The sequence below is a fragment of the Thalassophryne amazonica genome, chromosome 14 (assembly GCF_902500255.1).
Source record: "Thalassophryne amazonica chromosome 14, fThaAma1.1, whole genome shotgun sequence".
Classification (NCBI taxonomy): domain Eukaryota; kingdom Metazoa; phylum Chordata; class Actinopteri; order Batrachoidiformes; family Batrachoididae; genus Thalassophryne; species Thalassophryne amazonica.
In genome coordinates, this window is record NC_047116.1 from 88868139 (window position 1) to 88894529 (window position 26391).

The 26391-nt window shown below is 43.6% G+C and overlaps 1 protein-coding gene across 2 annotated transcripts in view; it reads left to right on the top strand.

Moving 5' to 3' along the window:
• The window catches only part of zmym2 (zinc finger, MYM-type 2), a 122425-nt gene that overhangs the window by 91564 nt on the left and 4470 nt on the right, over positions 1-26391 (top strand). Inside the window, exons 16-24 of one of the 2 annotated variants that reach the window (XM_034185989.1) lie at positions 5122-5243; positions 6067-6217; positions 7135-7260; positions 8916-9040; positions 11480-11669; positions 16924-17066; positions 23357-23471; positions 24767-25009; positions 25214-25358. In XM_034185989.1, the coding sequence (XP_034041880.1) occupies positions 5122-5243; positions 6067-6217; positions 7135-7260; positions 8916-9040; positions 11480-11669; positions 16924-17066; positions 23357-23471; positions 24767-25009; positions 25214-25358 (1360 nt within the window). Of the gene's footprint in view, positions 1-5121; positions 5244-6066; positions 6218-7134; positions 7261-8915; positions 9041-11479; positions 11670-16923; positions 17078-23356; positions 23472-24766; positions 25010-25213; positions 25359-26391 lie in introns of those variants that run through there. The other variant, XM_034185990.1, reaches the window with a different exon arrangement.

The window sequence follows — 26391 nt, forward strand, 5'->3', positions numbered from 1 at the left end:
CCATGAAGGTACGCGTGCAAGCCTTGGAGGCCGCAAACATAGAGCACCTTTCAAAAAACGACACACTAAGAGGTGTGAACCCACTGACCGGCCATCAACGTAGATGTGCCGGGCAGAGATTGCAGCAACATAAACCTTCAAGGTAGCGACAGAAAGTCCTTTCTCCAGCAGTTCTTGTAAATATTTGAGAAAAATAGGCACAGGGCAATGCTCCGGGTCTAACTTTTGGTTCTCATACCACCGTGCAAACAGCTTCCATCTGTTGTCATACAAAGCCCTGGTAGAAGCAGCACGTGGAATTAAGGATAGTCTGAACAACAGCCTGCTCACAAGAACTTAAAGGAGTCCCGGCCCTCAACGGCCACACATACAGTTGAAGGTGTTCTGGGTGAGGGTGCCAAATCCTCCCCTGTAACTGTGACAACAAATCCTTCCTCTCCGGGAGAGCCCAAGGTTCCCCCCTCGAGGAGTTTGTAATCATGGAAACCAAATCCTCCCCGGCCAGAATGGAGCAACCAGCAGCACCCTGTGGCTGCTCTGATCTATCCCGTGCAGTGTCAACATCAGCAGTGGGAGAGGAGGGAAGGCATAAAGGAGGCAATCCGGCCACGGGTGAGCCAATGCATCCTGCCCCAATGGGCTGTCTGGTTCCGAGAGGGAGTACTACCGTGGGCAATGTGTCGAGGTGCTTGAAGCAAAAAGGTCCACTTCCGCTACACCATACTTCTGCCAGATCACTTGGACCACAATCGGGTTCAGTCTCCACTCTCCCGGTGGTGGTTTCTGTCTGGAGAGTAAATCTGCAGCGCTGTTCTGTACGCCGGGCAGATGAACTGCTCTGACACTTTGAATGCGAGGCAACGCCCATAAGAGAAGCTTCTGAGTTTCTGCCAATGAGTGATTGGACCTGTTGCCCCCCTGATGGTTTATGTGATAGACTGTTGACGTGTTGTCCGACCGGACAAGAACATGTCTTCCTCTCAGGGCCGGGAGGAAATGCTTAAGAGCCAGTCGCACAGCGCGAAGCTCCAGCACGTTTATGTGTTGGAGTCTCTCCTGGGGACTCCAGACACCCCTCACCATCCTGTGATTCCACACGGCCCCCCAACCTTTGAGTGATGCATCTGTAACAACCACCTCTCGGCGAAAAGGAACAGAGCCTAGAGGGACACCCTTGCAGATAAAGTCCACGTTCCCCCAGGGTTTGAGGTGCAGAAGGCACTGGTTGGAGAGTTGTACAAGCCTGTGCTGATGCAACTTTGAGTTGAGGCCTAGGTTGTTGATCCAAATCTGTAGGGGACGTAAGAACAGAAGTCCCAAAGGTACCACTAGCGACATTGCAGTCAATTTGCCCATCAACCGGAGCAGCAAACCAAAAGAGCGTCACAGCCCGTTGAATGTGTGAGACGAGACGAATTACATCGTCCACTCTCTGCGGGGATGGCGATGCAGTCATAGTCAGGGAGTTGATGGCAATGCCAATGAAGGTCGTTTGTTGACTGGGAACAAGAGAACTCTTTGCAAAGTTCACTGTGAGTCCTAAATGAGAGACATGGTTCAGTAGAAGAGCTGTGTCGTTGTGCACCTGCTCCTGAGTCGGAACGCAGACAAGCCAATCGTCTAAGTAGGGTAGGATTCTTAATCCAAGAGCTTGCAGTGGGGCTAGTGCTGCAGCCATACATCTGGTAAATGTACGAGGGGCGAGAGAGAGGCCGAAAGGAAGCACCCTGAACTGGTATGCCTGACCTTTGAAAGCAAAGCGGAGAAACTGCCTGTGATGAGGCGCCACTGGCACATGGAAATAGGCGTCTTTTAAGTCGACACTTGTGAACCAGTCTCCTGGTGTGATAGTTTGAAGGATGTCTACTGTGCGGAGCATGTGAAACTGCAGCATTTTGATATAACGATTCATACGTCGGAGATCGAGGATAGGACGAAAGCCGCCATCCTTCTTTGGAACAAGGAAGTAAATTGAATAGAACCCCCTGAGCTGGTCTGAACTGTGAACTGGCTCTATGGCCCCCTTCTCCAGGAGTTCCAAAATCTCCCGTTGTAGGGCAGCAGACTGCACCGAGTTGGAAACAACAGTCATCCTCACCCCATTGAACTTTGGAGGACGACATCTGAACTGTATTCTGTAACCTTAGAACAAGGTTGAAATGACCCATGGATCTTGAACTTGAGCCTCCCAGTGGCTGAGTTGATTTCATGAAAAACGGCTGGGGGCCAAACATTGGCAGTCAGACCTGACCACCTCTGCCTCGCATCCCTGAGGACCTCTGGGCGCGATTACTGGAAGCTCTGCGAAACCGTTCAGTTCTTCGGGGTCTGCCCGTAGGCTCACGAAAGGCAGGCCGCTGGAAGAGCTGGCCCTCAACTGCAAAAGCACGTGCAGCTCTGGGAGTGGGCGAAAGCTGATGTAGAGTGAAAAGCTGTAGCCGTCTGACTGGCTTGAGGTCGGAAGACCGGGTTGTAGGTCACACAAACTGTGTCCGAGATTTACTAGCCTCAACAGCACGCTCCAAAGTTTGTTGGGCCGCAGGTCAAAAATACTTGGCCTGGGAAGAACCAGCAGCGAACGGAGTGTGCCTCTTGCAGGATTCGGATAGTGGGGACTGCGCAAACCCAACCTGATGTCTAGTGATGGTAAGGGTTTGACATCAGTCTGCCAAGCTCTCTGGACATATAAGCAAAGATTTGGAGTGAGGCATCACTAAGGACTTTGCGTAGCATCATCAACCTCTGCTCCCTCAAAGACTTTGAGAAGGCAGGGCTAAATGGGACAGTGAGTTGCCTAGGCGACCGATGCGAGCAGCTATGTCATAGCTTTTGGTGAGGAGGTTATCAGTGACCTACACTGAGGACGTGGGCAGCGGGCATTCCAGCCGAGCAGCATCAGCTGGAGCCACAACCAGGTTCGCAATAATGCTGTCAACGGCGGGCATACGGTTCAGGACCATACTGCGCCGAATCACACATAGAGCTAAGGACTCTGCAGTCCTGTGATAGATGGGTCAGTGATTTATGGTCCGCCCAACATCGGGGAGCTCCTCGATATATGGTTGTGAAACTGGAACGTTGAACTCAGGCTTCTGAGTGACTTTGAAAAGGTACTTGAAGCGGTGGTTTCCGCAGGGGGATTGTCAACCCCAAGCCTGGATAAAGCCAACTGAACAGCTTGTTGACAAAGGATAGTCCAGGTCCGGTTTGCGGCATGGACTCTGCCTCAGAGGTATGAGAGCCCACTAATGAATGGCTTGGAGGAAATGACCCCTCTCATCCTCATCTCCACACAGTTTATATCACTTGTCATGTACAAGGAATCAGTTGCAGCAATAGACATGACATCTTCCTCCTGCTGAGTAACTACATTTGTCTGATGAGCCTCATTAGGGACAACAGGAACTGTCACTGCATCCCTAGGCTGTAGATTCAGAAGCAAGGACTTAATCTGAGCAAACTCAGAAGTCAATGTTTCGACCTTTTCAGCCAAAGCATGGTCATGAGTAACCTTCTTAGCAGAAGGGGCTCCTGCCATGGGGCGTTTACGGTGCTTTGGTTCCTTCCTGGGGCTGGAGGCCAAAGTCGCACTAGATATTCCACTTTCCAATGCCGCAAGTCTAGCAGATCTCTCTGCCAGTGGCATGCTGGCACAGTTAAGGCAGGCATCGTCAGTCAGGGCTTCCCTCAGGTGTCCGATCCCAAGACATGAGGGGCAAAACATGTGTCCATCATCTGGGCTCAAGGGAGCCAAACAGGTACTACAGCCATGCAACAAAGGCCCTGTCAACATTGTGGACTGCGTGCAGATGGCTAACGCAAGCCCTTATGGTTACAAATGGAAAGACAAAGCGTGAATCACACGCAGTGTAAATAGTAACATGAGGCACAGAGCGTGAAGCACTCACAGCCGTCGACTTGACGCTAGGCACCGAGCTTGAAGCACTCACAGCCGCAGACTCGACACGAGGCACGGAGCGTGAAGCACTCCATCCCACAGGACTCGGCTCGAGGCACGGAGCGTGAAACACTCACAGTGTAAAAGCTAATACAAGGCCCGGAGCGTGAAACACTCACAGCCACAGTAATAACACGATGCACACAGCCGAAAAACTCACAGCCCAAGTGCTAAGTCACTTAGAGCAACGACGACAACACTAGCTGCTAGCGGAGCTGTTAAACTTAGCAAATGGTGGCAGTGCAGACGAAGTACTTCAAAGAGTGGAGAACACTCACGGCAAGCCCAACACAGTACACTATACTGGTTCTGATACACACACTACCATGTAGTTAACGGGGTTAGTAACACAACTAAACAAATAGCCAGCTTTCATCGAAACAACACAGCTAATGTGCACAGAGGAAAATACCCAGCAGGGCAGCGGCAAAGGCGCGCACCCGGCGTTTAGGAAGGTGTACTCACGACAGGCGTCAAAGAATACAAAAAACGGTGAAGCCGTGTCTCGCAGCCTCTGGAGGACGTGTGCAGTGCACGTAGCTCCAACCGAAGGTGGGTTGCGAGGCTACAAGCGAGAGCGGCAATCGCAGCTAAATGCGTTCTCAACCTCTAAGAATGCGAGAATGTAGAAAAGAAGCGAGCGCTGGGTGCGTCTGGTATATAAAGACAAACCAGTGTCTTCACCCAGGTCACATTCAATGGCGTGACTTTGTTGGTATATATTCTCGACCTCTGTGCTGTGCGCATGTAGTTATCCAGGTGCTAAAGCACCGCCCTCTGGCGGTCAGGACGAATGAAATAGAACTTATGTATGAAAGTCTCAATATAACCAAATTTTGTTTTTGCCACTAGTCACACTCATGAGTACTTGATTGTCAATCTGTCACCATGTCCATGTCATCTAATCACAAAAGACAGCAAGTTAGAAATGTGACATCATATCAACCCTGCCAAAGTCCTGCAGCTGAAGTGTTCATTTTTCTTTCATAAGATTTGCATTCAGCAAGAAGGTCTTGAGGAAATATTGGCTAAGAACTATTTTTTGTAACTAGTAGGCCTCATAGTGTTACTACTAAGTTAGTGTTCTGTGTATACTGCGCCGAATTACTTTGACGTTTTAACCACTGTACTGATGTGGTGTTAATGATTATTTGTCTCCTCAGATGTGGACGATGGCATAAAGCGGGAGTATGTACCTGTACCTATACCTGTGCCTGTCTTCATCCCCATACCCATGAATATGTATTCCCAGGTCACTCCCACACCAGTCTCCCTACCTGTACCTGTAAGTTATGGCTTTTCATTAAATGTATTCACACTGAAAAACATTGTATTTGATGGACTAGACCCATAGTTCTCAAACTGTGGTACACACGGGCTCTCCCTGGTAGTACGCTAAGTCAACTGAACAAACTCATTTTGTATGATGTAATTAAGAAGTCAACTGCTTTATTTCAAATAAGGTTAAAGCTAACTCAGCAACTTTTCATTCAGGCAATACAGATGGAGCAGACGGCTCATAATGAAGCATTTAACGGCTTTGTGGCTTCGACACTTAAATGAAACTGATCTGACACCGCTCTCTGCTGAAAGTGAACTGAAATGAAGCAATGCTTCATAAGAGTCAGAATCAGCTCTGCAAACGAAGCAAAATGAAGTAATGCTTCCTAAGAGTCTGACTGCACCCACAGACTTATATTATAGAAATATAATATTGGCCATAATAGTTATGGGCTTGGTTTTGTAAGCAAAGGAAAATGAAGCAATGCTTCATAAGCATCAGACTCTAACACACACATTTGTTGTATGTATAGTATCATATGTTTTCATTTGAAAATCTTTACAGTTGAATAGTTGAGTGTATGTAAACATGTTGCATTGATTTCACTCACCATTATTTTGAACATCAGTGTAACAAATTTTGATTACAAGCTAGTTACATTATATATACCACAGTTATTGTTGTTGTTGTTGTCATGGTGTATAATAAATAATCAGATTGTAGATATTTAATTTAAATTCCTCTTTTGTGTGCAAAAGCCATATTACGTCAAAATTCGAATGCAAAGTGGCATAAAAGTCTCATAATAAACCAATGTCCTATGCAGGTTCCTGTGCCTGTATTTCTCCCCACCACTCTGCAGGGGGCAGAGCAGATTGTCCAGACTATGTGCAACCTGAAAGATAAGCTACCCACTGACCATCTGAATGCCAGTCTGCATTCGGCGGCTGAGGTGATCACACAGGACCAGAAGCCAGGTATGGTCAAGACCTCGTTAAATGTCTGTATAGAGATTATGGATCAGTGATTCAATACGTGGTCCCCAGACCTTTTGAAGCCAAGATTTTGTTTTATGTCAGACTACAAACAAACATCTCCCAGGTGGAGTTTTTGAGTCCGTCCAACACGTCCTGTTTTAGCCATTCACACAATATACTCACAAAAATGTTTGATACAGCCACTGTAACTTTTTAAACAGGAATTTGCAGTAAATCTGTAAACTACTTGTATATTTATTTGAGAAAAGGAATGTAACTCATGATGTGACTTTTGCAGCTTCTCATGGACACATTCAGATTTCACTGCAGGTCTTTATATATATATATATATATATATATATATTCCTTTAAAAATGCATTTTTTTTCCCTGTTGTGTTAAAAAAAAATCCAGAACTCACTAGTTAGAGGTAAAAGCCTAACAAGGTACAAGCCTAATTCTCATAACAGTAAAAGCAAATAAACAGCTTGAGTTCTTTGTCCCTGTATGTTCATGTACAAACAAGAAAAAAACCAGTTCCAGGCCCTCTAGGATTTTCTTTGCCTCTATGCCAATAACACTCCTGTTTAGACAAACATAAAATGTGACTAATGGTAAAAGGTAATTATTTATCAAATTGTACACTTTGTTTACAGAATAAAATGATGGGGGGCAGGGGTGATTTTTTTTAGACACTTGCAGGTGATCACTCAGTAGATAAATGACAAAATGATAAAAATCTGAATAAATACAACCTCATTTTCATGTAAATTGTAGGAGAACTAAAAGAATTGCTATATTTTAAAAAGTGAAAATTGGTCACACATTTTGCTTACTTATACACAAGGGATTTTTTTTTCCATCTTTTTATTCATGTTTCTATAAAATGGGCCTGCAACATAGCAACTTCTTTTTCAGATGTAAAGCCAGTAAATGTGAAGAGCGCGTGTAAAGAGGATGTGTCCAGCAGCAGCTCTGACGAAGAAGAGGAGGAAGAAGACAAGTATGAGTCTGACTTGGACCTTGAGACCGATTATCCTCAAGGTTAGCACACAAAATTTGAAATGAAAGTGGAAAGATTAGTTTTTGCCACGATGAAGGCATCTGAAACTATCCTGATAGTGAGAAGAAGGTGTTGACATGTGTCCCACCTTTATCTGTCCACACCATAGTCCGTAAACATCAGAGGTACATCTGTTCCTCCAATATGAAACCAAGATACCATAACTTCATCACCCTTTAGTGGCTGGTGCATTACAGGTCATTAACCCCGCCTTCCCCATATTTGACAGTGGCACGCAGGTCAACTTAAAAATTCAGCGTACACATCCAATAGGTTTTCTAAAAGGATGTTGCATTACTTTACAAAGTTCTAAATCTGTGTACTTGTAGTCCAGCATTTGTCTGGTAAATCTGTATTGATATTTTAGTGCTTCCCCTCAAATTTTCAGGCCTGGTTATTCTCATCAGAGTGCAGCCAAGCCCTCAAATCAAGAGGTGCTTTGTGCAGAAAAATGTCAAGCGCTCAAAAGTTTGATCACTGATTTATTTGTTATTCATTTTAGAACATTTAAAAGGTTTCATTAATGGAAGGGATGGTGAACAAGTGGTTAGTGCTTGGTTTCAGTGCGAAAGGTTCCCAGTTCAAACCCCATCCCTGATGCATTCAGAGTTGCATCAGGAAGAGCATGTGGCATAAAACTTGTGCCAATTCAACACGCAGATCCAGCTTTGATTTGCTGTGGCGACCCCGAGTGGGGAAAACAAAAAAACAAGGGAGCAGCTGAAAGGATTTACTTTATAAGGTTTCATTAATGGATGTGCCAAATGCTATAAATTTTGCTAGTTCCATCTGGGATGATAATGTTTGTGTCTTGTACCAATTAAGTAGACATTCTCCACTAGGTGGAGCAGAGTGTGCATAGTCTTATGAAAGCTTAAAACAATTCACTGCTTTTCACAATATGTACATGTGTATTTTCCATAATAAAAATACATAAACAACATCACTGAGTTTCACCACTTTCAGTTTCAGCTGCAGATCACATTAAATGTCACAAAAATTTTATTATTATTGTTTTTTTAATAACACATTACCTTCAACAATGCAGCTGTCTGGTGTGAAACAAGAGGTAGGGAGAACGAGTTTCAGACAACAACGGCTCACTTGAACAGCGAGATAGCGTTTGCTAAAAAGACATTCATTCATCATAAAACTGTGGTCCCATTGGTCACTGTGACATTGTGGTCTTACTGACTTGTCAGTTGTCATAACATTTGAATGAATGTAGTTATAACCCCCTAAACATTGGGGAATATATAAGAATTGCATTGTCCCGAGCATATGTAATATATACAAGTAGATAGTATGGCAGAACACAGAGTATCTTTATGTGACCTTGCTCACAGATGTCTAGTTTTTAATAAGATTGAATAATCTTATTCAAAAGCATCTTCATGACCTTTTTTAGGTAAATATAATGTCATGGGGAGGTAAAGATTATGAATGAGAGTTTATTCTTGCAATCTGATGAAATTTGTTGGACCGATATCACAGGAATCAATGTCAGGAGTGGTTCCAGAATATGCTACGTTTACCCAGTGCAAGAAACTGGGGTTTTGATGTTTGTTTGTTTTTTTATTGTAGTGTTAAATGTTTCTACATAACATAATTTTAAAGAAAAAGTTTTCTGACTCAGCCTCAGACCCTGATCCAGTCCTGGAGGGAATGGATGAGGACTTGGGCTTCTCACTACCTCCAGTTCTAGCAGAGGACAAGGAGGAGCCAGAGGAGTCAACACCTCGGCCCCAGCCCAGGAAACATGTATGTACCCACACACTGTGTAGGCTGTGTGCTTCTGTGCAGTACGCAATATCTAAAAATGTTGTGTTCAGAATTCCAGTAGGCAGTCATGATATCTGTAACAACAATTTCCTGTCAGTGTTGGCACACATTTCCAGCACAGCCTTGTCTCAGTTATCTCAGTGTAACTTCTATATACAATCCCCTTCTAAAGGTACTAGTACAACAAAGCCAATTCATGGACTTTTGCAATACACTGATGATATTTGGGTTTGAGACCAAAAGATGAATATGAGAAGGCAGTGTATAATGTCTGCTTTTAGTTCAGAGTATTTACATCTTGATGTTGTAAACAACCCTGTGTGTGTGTGTGTGTGTGTGTGTGTGTGTGTGTGTGTGTGTGTGTGTGTGTGTGTGTGTGTGTGTGTGTGTGTGTGTGCGTGTGTGTGTGTGTGTGTGTGTGCGTGCGTGTGTGTGTACACAGTAATTGTGATCACATCTGTCAGATCTGATCACGATCAGATCTGTGACATTTCACATTAAGTACAAAGCTGTAATTAACAGCTGCGCTGCGCGTTAAGACAGCGCGCTGCACGCACACATTCAGATCCCCCATTCCTGCAGACTCTCAAAGTAAAATAAAAATTTTACTTTCATTGAAAGCTCCAGTGAAAGGAACACAAAGCAAAAGACTAAAAAGTCAACATGTATAGGGGAGGTGATTGTCTAGTGCTTAACCCGTTTTGCCCCACTGGCAACAATTGTTGACAAAGTGTATCACTGTCATTTTCTACTCACAATAAAAAAATCTTAAAGGTACTAATGCAAATTTTCCACTTATAAAAAAAAAAAAAAAAACTTGGCATAAATGGGTTAAGTGTTGGGCTTGAGACCAGAGGATCTTTGGTTCAAATCCCAGCCTGACTGGAAGGTCACTAAGGGCCCTTGGGCAGGGTCCTGCATCCCCTATTGCTCCCGGTGTGTAGTGAGCGCCTTGTATGGCAGCACCCTGACATCAGGGTGAATGTGAGGCTTTTCCCCCAGGAGCTGTAGCCTCCATCACCCCTCCTCTTCCCCGCCCCCCACTCTCATACTCACCAGCTTCAGCTACTGTGTGAGCCACAGACTATTGCTCCTCCTCCTGGATTTTAAACAGCCATGGGCAGTGCAATTTTTACATCTTACTTTACACTGTAAATAACATGTCTATTGTTGTCTCTTGCACCTTATTGCACTTATATTTTGTTTTTATTTATTTTATCTTTTATATTTAACCTTTGCTGCTACTGACTGGTTGTCACCAGTGAAGTTTTGTTGTTTATTACAATGACAATAAAGTCTCTCTTATCTCTTATCCCTCTCTTATTGTAAAGCGCTTTGAGCGTCTGATGCAAATGGAAAAGCGCTATATAAATGCAGTCCATTTACCATGCTACTCACCTATTTCTAAAGATTTCCAAATAATAAGTCCACAACATCAAAGAAGCCCCCACACACGCATTAACAGCCAGTTGATTAAAGGTCCACTAGTCCTCACACAGATGGACAGCCAGAGAATGTCCAGGTCCACTTGCCCTCAGGTTCTGATTGCGCGATCACAACTCAGCCTTCAGCTCAACCTCTGTCACGGTGAGCCCATTATCTCCTGAAAGTAGCATCTTCTGAGTTTTTCCCAATATGAGACATACATCTGTGTGTCCAGGCAGTCTGTAAAAACAGCGTGGTGGAGACAGTCCACGTCCATGTTCACAGCAACAGTAAACCAGCATCCTCAGAGAACCTAACTGGCAATTAGGATGGGTTAAATGCAGTAAACACATTTCATTGTGCAGGGAACATGTTCCTTTGTGCATATGACAATAAAATTCTTTTGAATCCTTGAATCTCCCCTGTAAATCCGAGCCGTCGCTTTCAAAGAACAGCTCCGAAAGCTTTATCGGACATACCCGCTTTCATTTTGCTCTGTCTGTCAGCCATCGGGATGTTTCTGTTTTGCTAATATGTAGGTCACATTAAGAGTGAGACATTTTCCAGAAATGCACCTGTTAACCCGCTCAGGGAGAGCAATAGAAACATCAGAGACCACTAATTATGACCGCATGTGTGCGGAGAGACTTAAAATCATGAATGCTTTGATGCTGTGTTGCTAACCAGGATGTTAAAAATATGCGACGTGTCTTTTTAGCCTCTCACTTGCGCTGTGTGTGTTTGTGTGCGTGTGTATGCCTTTCATTAATCCACTTGTTACAGAGAGGCAGATGTTTTCTTCCAGAAATTAGGTACTTTGTTGTCTAGCCTGAAGACTTTAAATGATCAATTAAAGAACATGGGATTCTGCGATATCTAGTGAACGTGGCTTCTGTAAAGAGAAATGCAACAAGCCTCTTCCCCCATTTAATAAACTTGCTTGCTCAGTAGGGGAGTACAACTGTTGATTAATGATGTTTGTGTCTATTTCAGGGCAACAAGAGGCAAGCGGTAGAGGAGGAGCCACTTGAGTCGTCATCTCCATCCCGATTGACAGGCAGACATTCAGAAGGGCGGTCGCTACCTCTCAAAGCTCGCTATGGTGTCAATGCCTGGAAACGCTGGACACTAGCTTCTTGTGACAAATCAGAAAATGCCAGTGCAATGGATGGCTCCAAACCAGGTGTGTTAAATATGGCTCCCTTATTTTCTGCACGAGTGACAACGAGGCATGCGTCACTCTGTTTTGGCCCTTATGGACACCCTTAACCAAAAATACTGTTACAGTGTTCAGTCACAACGCATAATACTGTTATATTTCAAGTTTACAACACTGATGAAAACTTAGTGACCGATGTCAAATGTTAGGTTTGTTCACAGAGCTGGTACTATCAAAGAGAACACAGTTTTTTAACTTAGGAACTGTGAAACTGTGGTATATGATGAGGTCATTAATCTCCCATGCCTAGTCACAGCATAAACACATTCTGCTGTTTTCTGTTATACTGCAGTATAACAAGTCCTGTATTTTTGGAAGTATAAGATGCACCTGTCAAAAAAATGGCTCTTGAAGAGGGGAAAAAACTCTCATCTAAAATGGCACCTTTTTCTGTATTATCAGCTCTTTAATTAGCTGGGCAGCGTGGTGGCCAAGCAATTAACCACTCACCACCTGTGCCCCTTCTCGGTATAATGAAGAGTTGTGTCAGGATCAGCAACTGATGCCAAGTCAGCATGCTGATCCACATGGGATCTGATGTGGTGGTGACCACAGAAGGAAGGGAGAAGCTGAAAGAACTTACTAATAACAAGATTTGTTATTAATTAGACTAATTTTGTTTCCTGACAGAGAAGCCAAAGGAATTTATAGTGCTTTAATTTGGGATTTTTGTGCATTATTGCAATGTCCTTTTTATTATTGACAGATTTTGTTTTTGGTTTTGTTATTGGAGTATATTTTAAATACTTTTTATCCTCCTGTATAAATAGTTATTTTCCTTACATCATCCTGGATGCCAGGGATACTGGTAATAAATTAATCTAATCTGACTGCTTTTTTCAGAATCGAGTAATCTCATGCGTTAATCTTTCCAAATCAGTTATCAGATTAAAGTTACTGTGCATTACTATTATTTTGTATTTTTATACCGTATAAATTAATACATCGATCGACATTAGCGCCTTTTCTGAGCTCCTCCCCCCCGACTGCTCGTTTTTCAGCTCCCCACGAGCATCAGGTCGAGGCGGGGGTGTGGCCACGGTTTTTAAAGACAGCTTTAAATGCCGATTTTTATCTTCTAATGTCTACTCCACTTTTGAGCTTCAGTTGTTTGTGATGGAGTTCGACTGTCCTGTGCTCTGTGCTGTTGTTTACCGTCCACCAAAATTTAATAAGGATTTTATTCAGGAGTTTTCTGAGTTTCTGGCAGATTTTATCCCAAAATATGACAAATTTGTGGTCTGTGGTGATTTTAATATTCATATCTGTTGTCCTTCTAATCAGCTGGCTGATGATTTTAAAAGCCTCCTGAACTCTTTTGGTCTAACACAAATGGTGGATGGACCAACACATAATCTTGGACACACCTTGAACCTGGTTATTTCTTTTGGGCTCTCAGTTTCACTTAAGGACATATCAGACATTGCTATTTCAGATCACTTTCCTGTTATTTTTAAATTTATTGCTCCTCCATCTGCTAGTAAGCCACTTGTTCCTGTCTCTCGCCGCCGTTTGGTCACCTCCTCGACAGCGGGGGACTTTGCTGCTGCCTTCATGGACTCTCAGTTTTATGCCATGAATGGACTGGTTTCTCCATTACTCCCAGATAACATCCTCTCTTCTTTCCACTCCACATGCACAGTAATTTTGGACTCTGTTGCACCGATGTGCTGCAAATCCAGGAAATCAAAATCCGACCCCTGGTTAAATGCCACGACCCGTGTCCTCAGGCAACGCTGCAGACGGGCGGAGAGAAAATGGAAAAAGGACAAACTACAGGTGTCTCTGGGTTTTCTGAGGGACAGTCTGACTGACTATAAGAAGGCTGTGAAGGAGGCAAAAGCACAATATCTGTCTCATATTATTTCGAGCAGTTGTCATCGTCCCAGTGTGTTATTTCAGACTATAAACTCAGTTGTAAATCCACACACCTCTTTTTTGATGGACGCTACAACCACAACCTGTGAGGAGTTTCTTCAGTTTTTTATTGATAAGGTTTCATCAGTCAGACAGAACGCTGATCACAGCTGTAATGTTGAGTTGTCTGCTCCTCGTGCACATTCTGCTGTGCTCGAACAGTTTGAGCCCATTTCTTTTGCATCTCTCGCTGATGTTGTAAAACACATAAAATCTACAAGTTGTCCTTTAGATGTTGTTCCAGCTAAGGTGCTGAAGGAGGTTTTTAATACTGTTGGGGCGGGTCTCCTAACTTTTATCAATGCTTGTCTTAGATCAGGGTCTGTTCCAGCTGCTTTTAAACATGCTGTGGTTCGACCTCTTCTTAAAAAACCTCACCTAGACTCATCAGTTTTATCCAATTTTAGACCTGTGTCTCATCTGCCATTTCTATCTAAGGTTTTAGAAAAGGTTGTCTTTTTACAGTTACAATCATTTTTAAAAGACAATCTCATCCTTGAAAAATTCCAATCTGGGTTTAGATCGTGACACAGCACTAAGTCAGCACTTTTAAAAGTTCATAATGACATCACTTTGTCGGTGGATGCAGGGAATCCTGCTGTGCTGGTTCTGTTGGACCTCACAGCAGCCTTTGATACTGTGGATCACACAGTACTTGTTTCCCGGTTGGAACATTTTATTGGCATTCATGGTACTGCACTTAAGTGGTTTAGATCATATTTGGCTGAAAGGAGCTTTTCTGTCATGATTGGGGACCTTTCCTCATCAACTGCTCCTCTGTGCTGTGGAGTGCCGCAGGGATCTGTCCTTGGGCCGATTCTATTTTCTTTGTACATTCTGCCATTGGGGTCAATTATAACCCAGCACAACCTGTCCTTTCATTGTTATGCAGATGATCTGCAAATCTATCTGCCTGTGAGGACTAATGGGAGTGATGCTTTGTCATCATTATTTAATTGTATTTGTGATGTAAAGCAGTGGCTGTCCCAAAACTTCCTTTACCTGAATGATGGTAAAACTGAGATCATGGTGTTTGAGCGCACTGGCATACCAAATGTGGTAACACAAAATTTTGGTGCTTTGGCTAACTATGTAAAACCAGCTGTCAAGAATTTGGGAGTGATATTTGACAGCTGTTTGAGGTTCGATCAACAGATAAATTCTGTTGTCAAAGCTAGTTTTTTCCAACTTCGCCTTTGGCTAAAATAAAGCATTTTCTCAGTAGGCGTGATCTTGAGACAGCCATTCATGCTTTCATCAGCTCCAGACTTGATTATTGTAATGCACTTTATTCGGGCATTAATCAGTCATCTCTTGCACGTCTCCAGTTGGTGCAGAATGCTGCTGCTTGTCTTTTGACAAACACTTCTAGACGTGAGCATATTACGCCCGTCCTGTACTCACTCCACTGGCTTCCAGTTTGTTTTAGAATTGATTTAAAAATTTTAATGTTTGTTTTTAAAGCTATTTATGGCCTTGCACCTCCCTAATTGTCTGAAATTTTAACTTTGCGCACCTACAGTAGGACATTAAGGGCGTCTGGCCAGCTTTACTTAGATGTTCCAAGGTCAAGATATAAACGCTGGGGTGATCATGCTTTCACGGTAGCTGGCCCGAGACTGTGGAATGAGCTACCTCTTGAGTTACGTACTATTCCTGACCTAGCACTTTTTAAATCTAAATTAAAGACTTATTTATTTAAACTGGCTTTTAACACTTAGTGGGGAGGTGACATGTTCTGTTATTTTTATGTTCTTTTTTATGTGTTTTAAAATTTTATTTTAGATGTGTTTTATTTTTGTAAATTTGTGTTTTTAATGTTAAGCACTTTGGACACCAGTCGGTGCTGTAAAGCGCTTTATAAATAAATGTTGATTGATTGACATTGACCGGTCGATCGCAGAGATAGTGTGGTTCTATCGCAGCGTTAAAACTAGTCCGTGGGCAGTGGGAGGTCGGGGTGCAGCTGAACTGCCCACTTTGCTCACTTTTAGTGTTTGATGCTGCGAGCTCTTCATCTTCTGTTTTGTGCAGTGGCTCCAAGTTGCAAAAACAGTTGCCATCTCTCAAAGCGTGGTGACAGCAGCACACCTGCACTGAGCTTTACAAAGACATTTTTGCCCCCCCTTTAAAACTCTGTGCCGCTCTGTGAGTGTCCTTGCTAAAAACAGCTGAAGACCTGCAATGCTTTAACAACCAATACTAACACCTTTTTCCACCAAAATGTGCCTAAAGTCTCTTTCTGAGGACAACGTGATGTAAACAGTGCTGATAAAATTCTTACCTTTAAGTCTGGTCATGCTTTCTGCATAAATACACGTTATTCATTTTTCCTGCTCAGACGGCAAACCAAGGGTGAATCCAGACGGAAAGGGGACATGGAACATAGGAGGGATGCCCACCCCCCTCCCCACAGCACCCCTAGATTAAAGGTCCACTTTTGAAGACATTTTTCATACTACTACTTATAATAATAATAACAATAATAATAATGATAATAATTTCAACAACTAAAATGTTTAGAAATAATTTAAATGATAGGAAAATGGCACAAAGAATTTGTGACATTTATAAACAATGTAGTTTATAAATTGTAAGTTTTACCATTTCAGTTCTGTCAACAGTTAAATAGGTCAAGAAAGACTCTTTATTTTATTTCATTAAACAAGTATTAATGTTCATTGAATTCAGGAAAGACAAAAAACTTTTTTGGTTTTCAGGAAATGGTATTTAAGTTGAACTTAAAATGTCAGGACATACATTGTTTAAGTTACTGCTAAAACTGCACTTCCAATAAAGTGAGTATTGGTAAAACTGGTTATTATTTTCATGTTGAGGTGGCAGGGGGGTTGTTGTCAGCAGCTGCTGAAAGTAACTAATAAAGTAACTAGTAATCTAGTAACTTTAAAAATTGAGTAAGCAGTAAAGTAACTAAGTTACTTTTTCAAGGAGTAATCAGTAATTAGATTAGTTTTCAAAGTAACTGTGACAACACTGCTGCTTACTCCAAACAAGGGATGCAGGGGGGACACTGGAGTCAATCTCACCAGTTGTTGTTGTTGTTATTATTTAAAAATTACCAGAGTATAAATCGCTGTACCTCCCAAACTATTTAAAAAACAAACATGACTTATGCTCTCAAATATACAGTATATTAAGCAGTTTTACCTTCAAGTAGCTGTATCTGGAGCATAATCTGAGGTACATTACTCCAATGAAAATACTTAAATGAAAGGATTCATTTTGAGGCAAAAAACTGGGGTGTTTGCTTACCGGCGTCTGTCTGTTCTCACTTCTGCAGCCCGGCCTAAGACCAGTCTCTCCTCTCTGAGTTCAGAGGAGCTGAATGTGGCTTTGTCCCGGTTTGTCAGAGAAGTCTGTCGGCCCAGTGGGGAGCGCTATTCTCCAGACAGCATCCTCTACCTCTGTCTAGGGATCCAGCAGGTTGGTACCAAGTAAGAGTCTAATTTAGGATCTTGAGTACCTTTCTTAGAAGACTCAATGCCTTGTCTAGATATATATTGCATACATCTCAAGCAGAGAGCTGATATTCTATTGATTCTAATGTATTGGTAACTTGAATAATAATAATACAGCAGCTATTGTAGAAAAAGAATAAGTGATCACCTATGAAGAAAACACTTTGGCCCGTATCTAGGAAGCAAAATAGCTCTTAGTGATGTCATTCTAAGAAAGATCTTAGAATTCCTCGAATTCTTAGACATTTCTTAGAAGTTTCCCTTTGCATCGCTGTGTTCTCCAGCTTTGAGTTGCGGTGACACAGCGGTCAGGTGTGACTTGATCTGATTGCCTCGGTGCGCGCATGTCGGCCGTGATCATCTGGCGGCTTAGGTTCCTTATAACAGAAATTACAACAAAATAAATGGAAAGATGAATCCACCTGATGGATTACATGATGAATGGGTGCCACAGATGTTTTACATGATGCGCGCTTCCTGAACAAGATCCAGTGGAGGTGCACCTACGGCACAAGCTGGACATTCCAGCAGGATTTCATGTGCCTGACCATAGCGAATATCCCTCGAACCCAGTCTGGCCAGCCATCACACAGCACCACAACCGCCCTGCGCTCTTTCGCCACCTCAACCGCAGCTCGATTGTGGTGTGATGTGCACTACATTCATCCCAGTGGCGCGATTGGCCCCGGCTGGTGTAAGTGCGTTGCAACTGGTGTTGGGGGGTGTTTGGATTGCACTTGGACTTTGGCTGAGTGTGGGTTGAATGGCCGTTCATGTGCCATTCACCCTCATTCAGCCTGTGGTGTGAAGTCTGGCTTGATTATTCAGCCAGGTCTCATCGTAGCCAATCGTGTCGTATGGCTCTTCAGCCACGGGCTGAATGGTCCGACCTGCGGTGGTCGTCTCACGGTGCACCTGCATCTTCGACCACCGTTTGACTGGGTTCCCGCCACGACCTTGCAAATGTGGTGTACGTGTGATGTGGTCGGATGGTTGTGTCGACTGCTGTACAGGTACAAGGTGTACAAGTGCGGCTGTTCGAATCCTCCTTTGTGCGCCATTCAGCCTCGTTGGTGTTAAGTGTGAAGGCACCTTGACATATGACTAAAACGAGAGTTACGAATGTAACTACGGTTCTATGAATTCCAGATGACCGCCAGAGGGTGGTGCTTTAGCACCTGGATAACTACATGTGCGCAGCACAGAGGTCGAGAATATATACCAACAAAGTCACGCCATTGAATGTGACCTGGGTGACGTCACTGGTTGTCTTTATATACCAGACGCACCCAGCGCTTGCTTCTTTTCGGAATGAACTCGCAAGACTCTGAGTGACAAACAACTCTGGTGGTCATCCGGAATTCATAGAACCGTAGTTACATTCGTAACTCTCGTTCTATTTCATTCCTCCTGACCACCAGAGGGCGGTGCTTTAGCACCTGGATGACTTGACACCAACAAGGTCACGAAGAGTCACACTCACCTCGCATCAGCAGTGGGGAGTGGAGGCAGACAACACCGCCGAAGTCACCGCAGGAGGAGCAGCCACATTCAGTCTGTAATAGCGGGCGAAGGTACAGGACGAAGCCCACGTAGCAGCAACACAAATATCACTCAAAGGGACACCTCTCAGTGCAGCCCAGGAGGTGGACACCCCTCTGGTGGAATGTCACGTAACCTTGGGAGGCTGAAGACCTCTGGACCTGTATACTTGTAAAATGGCATCCACGACCCAATGCGAGAGTCGCTGCTTTGAGACAGCACAGCCTCTTTTGTGATCACCGTAACACACAAACAGGGCATCCGTTTTCCGGATCCCGGCAGTCGCACTAATGTACTGCTTCAGCATTTGGACAGGACACAGGGAACCTGAAACAGATAATCCTGAATCAGAATGCGGGACATACACAGCCAAGGAAACTGGTTGGTTAACATGAAAAGTTGAAATTCTCTTGGGTAAAAAGGACGGATTAGGCCACAGCATAACCCCAGATCCGTCAGAATTCCATCGCAAACAGTCCCCAGCGACTGATAGGGCATGGAGCTCTCCCACCCGCTTAGCCGAAGACAGTGCAAGTAGAAAGGCAGTCTTCACTGACACCCATTTAAGATCAGCACTTTCAACTGGTTCGAAAGGGGATAAGCTTAAACCCTCCAGGACTAGAGGAAGGTCCCATGAAGGTACGCGTGCAAGCCTTGGAGGCCGCAAACGTAGAGCACCTTTCAAAAAATGACACACTAAGAGGTGTGAACCCACTGACCGGCCATCAACATAGACGTGCCGGGCAGAGATTGCAGCAACATAAACCTTCAAGGTAGCGACAGAAAGTCCTTTCTCCAGCAGTTCTTGTAAATATTTGAGGAGAATAGGCACAGGGCAATGCTCTGGGTCTAACTTTTGTTTCTCACACCACCGCGCAAACAGCTTCCATCTGTTGTCATACAAAGCCCTGGTAGAAGCAGCACGTGAATTAAGGATAGTCTGAACAACAGCCTGGTCACAAGAACTTAACAAGGAGTCTGGCCCCTCAACGGCCACACATACAGTTGAGGGCGTTCTGGGTGAGGGTGCCAAATCCTCCCCTGTAGCTGTGACAACAAATCCTTCCTCTCCGGGAGAGCCCAAGGTTCTCCCTCGAGGAGTTTGTAAATCATGGGAAACCAAATCCTCCCAGGCCAGAATGGAGCAACCAGCAGCACCCTGTGGCTGCTCTGATCTATCCTGTGCAGTGTCAACATTAGCAGCAGGAGAGGAGGGAAGGCATAAAGGAGGCAATCCGGCCACGGGTGAGCCAATGCATCCTGCCCCAGCAGGCTGTCTGGTTCCAAGAGGGAGTACCATCGTGGGCAATGTGTCGAGGTGCTTGAAGTGAAAAGGTCCACTTCCGCTGCACCATATTTCTGCCAGATCATTTGGACCACAATCGTATTCAGTCTCCACTCTCCCGGTGGTGGTTTCTGTCTGGAGAGTAAATCCGCTGCGCTGTTCTGTACACCGGGCAGATGAACTCCTCTGACACTTTGAAGGCGAGGCAACGCCCATAAGAGAAGCTTCCGAGTTTCTGCCAATGAGTGATTGGACCTGGTGCCCCCCTGATGGTTTATGTGATAGACTGTTGACGTGTTGTCCGACCGGACAAGAACATGTCTTCCTCTCAGGGCCGGGAGGAAATGCTTGAGAGCCAGTCGCACAGCGCGAAGCTCCAGCACGTTTATGTGTTGGAGTCTCTCCTGAGGACTCCAGACACGCCTCACCATCCTGTGATTCCACACGGCCCCCCAACCTTTGAGTGATGCATCTGTAACAACCACCTCTCGGCAAGAAGGAACAGAGCCTAGAGGGACACCCTTGCAGATGAAGTCCACATTCCCCAAGGGTTTGAGGTGCAGAAGGCACTGGTTGGAGAGTCGTACAAGCCTGTGCTGATGCAACTTTGAGTTGAGGCCTAGGTTGTTGATACACATCTGTAGGGGACGTAAGAACAGAAGTCCCAAAGGTACCACTAGCGACATTGCAGTCAATTTGCCCATCAACCGGAGCAGCAAACCAAAAGGCAGCGTCACAGCCCGTTGAATGTGTGAGACGAGACGAATTACATCGTCCACTCTCTGCGGGGATGGCGATGAAGTCATAGTCAGGGATTGATGGCAATGCCGATGAAGGTCATTTGTTGACTGGGAACAAGAGAACTCTTTGCAAAGTTCACTGTGAGTCCTAAATGAGAGACATGGTTCAGTAGAAGAGCTGTGTCGTTGTGCACCTGCTCCTGAGTCGGAGCGCAGACAAGCCAATCGTCTAAGTAGGGTAGGATTCTTAATTCAAGAGCTTGCAGTGGGGCTAGTGCTGCAGCCATACATCTGGTAAATGTACGAGGGGCGAGAGAGAGGCCGAAAGGAAGCACCCTGAACTGGTATGCCTGACCTTCGAAAGCAAAGCGGAGAAACTGCCTGTGATGAGGCGCCACTGGCACATGGAAATTGGCATCTTTTAAGTCGACTCCTGTGAACCAGTCTCCTGGTGTGATAGTTTGATGGATGTCTACTGTGCGGAGCATGTGAAACTGCAGCACTTTGATATAACGATTCAGACGTCGGAGATCGAGGCTAGGACGAAAGCCGCCATCCTTCTTTGGAACAAGGAAGTAAATTGAATAGAACCCCCTGAGCTGGTCTGAACTGTGAACTGGCTCTATGGCCCCCTTCTCTAGGAGTTCCAAAATCTCCCGTTGTAGGGCAGCAGACTGCACCGAGTCAGAAACAGTCATCCTCACCCCACTGAACTTTGGAGGACGACATCTGAACTGAATTCTGTAACCTTCGAACAAGGTTGAAATGACACATGGGTCTTGAACTTGAGCCTCCCAGTGGCTGAGTTGATTTCGTGAAAAACGGCTGGGGGCCAGACATTGGCAATCAGACCCCACCACCTCTGCCTCGCATCCCTGAGGACCTCTGGGCGCGATTACTGGAAGCTCTGTGAAACCGTTCAGTTCTCGGGGGTCTGCCCATAGGCTCACAAAAGGCAGGCTGCTGGGAGAGCTGGCCCTCAACTGCAAAAGCACATGCAGCTCTGGGAGTCGGCAGAAGCCTGGATGTAGAGTGAAAAGCTGTAGCATGTCTGACTGGCTGAGGTCTGGAAGACCGGTGTAGGTCAACAAACTGTTGCCGAGATTTACTAGCCTCAACAGCACGCTCCAAAGTTTGTTGGGAAAACACTCACGGCAAGCCCAACACAGTACACTATACTGGTTCTGATACACACACTACCACGTAGTTAACGGGGTTAGTGACACAACTAAACAAATAGCCAGCTTTCGTCGAAACAACACAGCTAATGTGCACAGAGGAAAATACCCAGCAGGGCAGCGGCAAAGGTGCGCACCCGGCGTTTAGGAAGGTGTACTCATGACAGGCGTCAAAGAATACAAAAAAAAAAACGGTGAAGCCGTGTCTCGCAGCCTCTGGAGGACGTGTGCAGTGCACGTAGCTCCAACCGAAGGTGGGTTGCGAGGCTACAAGCGAGAGCGGCAATCGCAGCTAAATGCGTTCTCAACCTCTAAGAATGCGAGAATGTAGAAAAGAAGCGAGCACTGGGTGTGTCTGGTATGTAAAGACAACCAGTGACGTCACCCAGGTCACATTCAATGGCGTGACTTTGTTGGTATATATTCTCGACCTCTGTTCTGCGCACAAGTAGTTATCCAGGTGCTAAAGCACCGCCCTCTGGCGGTCAGGAGGAATGAAATAGAACTAGTTTCGGGGGGTCCTGTGACTTCTACTCCGTGGCAGATTATATACAGAAAATCACACATTTATAAATAATAATGATGATGGTGATAGCTAAATAGAAATAATAATAATAATAATTATTATTATTATTATTATGATGTTCTAAAATTTACGTAAAATGTGAGACACAAACGTTCGTTGTCATTATATAGCCTAGATTTTCTCTTGGCGTCCTGACTGTTGTAAAATTAAGTCATTAAATCTGCATTGTAAAACTTAATTAAATTCTGTCATATATTATGGTTTAAAAAAGAAAAATAACTGGTGCAACACAGGAATAAGTGCCAGAAAATTTAATAAGGTGCTAAAAGCAAAAAATGTTCAACGGGACTAACGTTTCGATGTGAGAGTCACATCTTCCTCAGAGTCCTGCACAAACAGAGATTGTACAGTTTGTACAGATTGTTATGGTTTATTAATATTATCATAATTATTACTATTGCATGTATAGATTTTTTTGTTTGTTTTTTACCTCAAAGTCAAAGGCTCATTCAGCCATTTTAGAAGAGGGAACTGAAGTGTGGAATCGCTGTTTCTGGTGGGACCGATATTTCTGATACACTGTCCTGCTCTCATGTGAGCAATGCAGCATGTCTCTCAGATTGGAGCGTAAAGTCTTCTGGACTATGATTTTCTTAGAAAAATGAAAGCCAATTTATGAAAACTGACAGCATTGTGGAGAGTTCAGGTTTGTGTGAAATTTAATCAAGTATCTGAACATGAAACTTCACAAAATAACGTTATCTGTTGCTATTGTAATTTCTCTATCTCGCACTCTCTCTTCATCGCTCTCTGTGTTACACGCAGCTGTATAATGTTCAGTTATGGTGTCACATGATTAGAGTATTTTGCTGTTCACATCCTGAAGAATGTTGTTGATTATTTAAATCTGAGGACACCATAAAATATTTGGGCATTCATCGATCACAGTTTATTATTTGATGTTTAACCGAGTTGTTTTTGTAGCATCTTCACACCAAAGGCCGGAAGGATGACCTGTTTAGTGACCCGTGTTATGAGCAGTTCGGGGAGGAACTTAACAGGGTCTTAAAGGACTGGCAGCCCAGTGTACTTCCTGATGGTGAGTACAATTAAACACGTTACAGCACTCTAGAAATCCATTCAGCACAAGGCATGAGAAGGAAGTCTGCTCTGCACCAGATGATTCTGTTTCTCTTTGTGATACATCTGAAAGAGGTCACCTACTTAATAATACACAATTTCAGTGATCAGTTGTATATTTTAAAAGGAGTGTTAATAACATAAATAAGTGTCCAATGATTATAACTCTTCTGCTGTTCACATCCTGATGCTTTGTGATTGCATTGTAATTTTATATGAGGGCACTTCATCAGCTTTAGAAAGGAAAAATAATTTTCCAGTTTGTCTGTTTTCACATCCAGTGGCAACCAGTTAATGAGCTGTTTGTAATTAGTGGAAATTTTAAATAATTTTTTTTTTTTAATAATATGATATGCACAAGGTGTACAGTTTCAACTAAGAAGAAACTTATTGAACTGATGTATTGTTGGAGAATATTTTGCTCCTGGCTGTTTCGTTTTCTACTTGTATGCTGTTCAAATTGGTGTGTGCGTTTTCATGTACAGAGACCAATGAAAAGCCACAAAGCCAGCTAATGTGCACCCACTGTACTCTTTTCAGCTGTGATAGAACATGTATGTATACAGGAAAATCAGTCACATCAAACCTGCAGAAACCGACTGGACATTTTTCACTGTAATGCAACAATAGCGTAAGGCACGTGTCCTTTTCAATCAGTAAATTACACGTAAATTACACACACATCCAACTACAGAAATTCTGCATCCCCGGGACACTACATGTGTGTGATGTCTGTCATTTTGGATTTCAGTGTGTTATTTCTGTAGAGGGATGACATTCACTCAAACCCTGGGAGGTGCAGCTGAAGGCTACATCAGCTACGAACACGTCAAAAAAAAAAAAAAAAAAAAAATGGAATGTGTGAACATGGTCCTCATACCGAGGTGCACAAAAAGCCAGCTTGCATTGTTAAAGATGTGACTTCCAAAAAATCAGCCACAGAAGATAAGATGTAGAGTATGTAATAAAATGTATGCAGCCCCACACAAGACAGCCCCAGCTGCTGCCTTGACAGGCACTAGGATTATCATCGCCTTGGCAGGGGGCAAAAAAATGCAACAGATTATAGGATTATATTTGTTAATAAAAACTGCCACGCGTTCAAGTAAGGAAGACATAACAGATTCCCAACACTACTTAAAATGATTTTAATAGATTATTTTTAATTAGTCAGCGATTAATTTAACCATTGATAAATTATTGTAGGTCTATTCTTGATACTTAAAACCCAACACAGTTTTTTTTTTTTTTCAGGCTCACTCTGGGGTCGCGTGGAGGAGCAGAGCCTGTGGAGCAGTCGGCAGCTCGGGGAACAGAGTCCTGGTGCATTGCTGCGCTCGCTGGTCTACCTGAACACCAAATATTTTGGTCTCCGTACTGTCGAACAGCACCTCCGCCTCTCCTTCGCCAATGTCTATGGCCCAGACACCGTCCATCCTGTAACAAAGGAAACCACCGTCTGTATCCGTGTGCCTTCCATCTCTCAGGATCACCATGGTGAGAGGTTTGCAGTGTATACAGGTTGGGGCTGGGCCTCTGTTTTCTTTTTTTGTTTTGTTTTGTTTACAATTTGATGATTTGATGAAGTAGAAACTCTGTACTCTGTGAATTCCTTTTGATTTCAGGTTTTAATCATAATGACCTGCATAATGTACGTCTGCTACCTGTGGCATAAACATTTTCATCTTTTTTGTTCTCTAGTGCAAATAAGGTCTAAGAAGAGGAAACGTAAAGCAGAGGATGACGACCGCGAATATGATCCAGACGATGACACAGGGGGCTCCACCATCCGCTGCCCCGTTAAGAAACACGAGTGTCACCTGTACGAACTCTACAGATCCAAGTGGTGGGTTAAATAATTTGATGCAAATTGCCTTGGCCTCTGGAAAAGCGGAATGAGATTTACTTCTGTTGTGTCATCGCTCAGGTTAACTTGAAATTATTTAGGTTAATTAATAATGAAAATATTACTTGGGTCAATTTAGAGCAACTTGAGATGTGTAAAATAAATGAGCAGTATAAGTTTTAACTGATTCAATTCTTAAATAGAGGTTGGAATCGTGCAGATTGGGCTGAAAAATGAGTAATTTTATATCTGAAATTTCATGTTTAAAGTGTGATTTTTCAAATTGCAATAGTCATGATTTTAACTACGCTCTAATTTGTATTAACATGTTCAAGATCATAGTGTGTTATTTTTTGTAGGGATGCACTGATTCTGATGTTATGTATGTTTATTCCTGGTCAGATGTGAGGCGTGCACGTGCCACGTACATGCGCATCCAGTAACACTGCAATGAAACAGTGGCTTTATCAAAAATAGTGCGTGAGGCGGTGTGCAAACTTGTGTAACGCTAATAATAATGCCCATAGTGCTTCTGAAACTGCTCAACAGTGAAAGTATTTTCACCTCAAGATGATGGTAATTTAATGTGAAACAAACTGGAAATGCTTATATTAGCTCATGCAATGAAAGTACTTATTTGTGAAACAGATCAGTACTTCTTTGGCTACTGCATAGTCACACCTAATGTAACGGAATGTTGGTGCCGACATTTAGAATTCACCAATAAATAAAATGTCATTTAAAATAAAAATGTCATAATTATGTCTTAAATGTTAGCAGTGAAACTGTTTATTACATTTGCTACTATTTACCCCCACAGTTCCCCAATTCTGAAATATTTATTTTCTGACTTTCAGGACCTCCCGTCTCTTTAAATTATTTGTTGCTTCTGTTTTGTTATAACCCACTACTTAATGTTGTTCTCTGTCTCTTTTGCTCTTCCTCCTCCACCACCGCCTCGGCTTTTCCTCTCTTTGTATATGTTGTGTGTGTGTACACTCGGTAGTGGGGGAGACTTTTTACTCAAATCTTA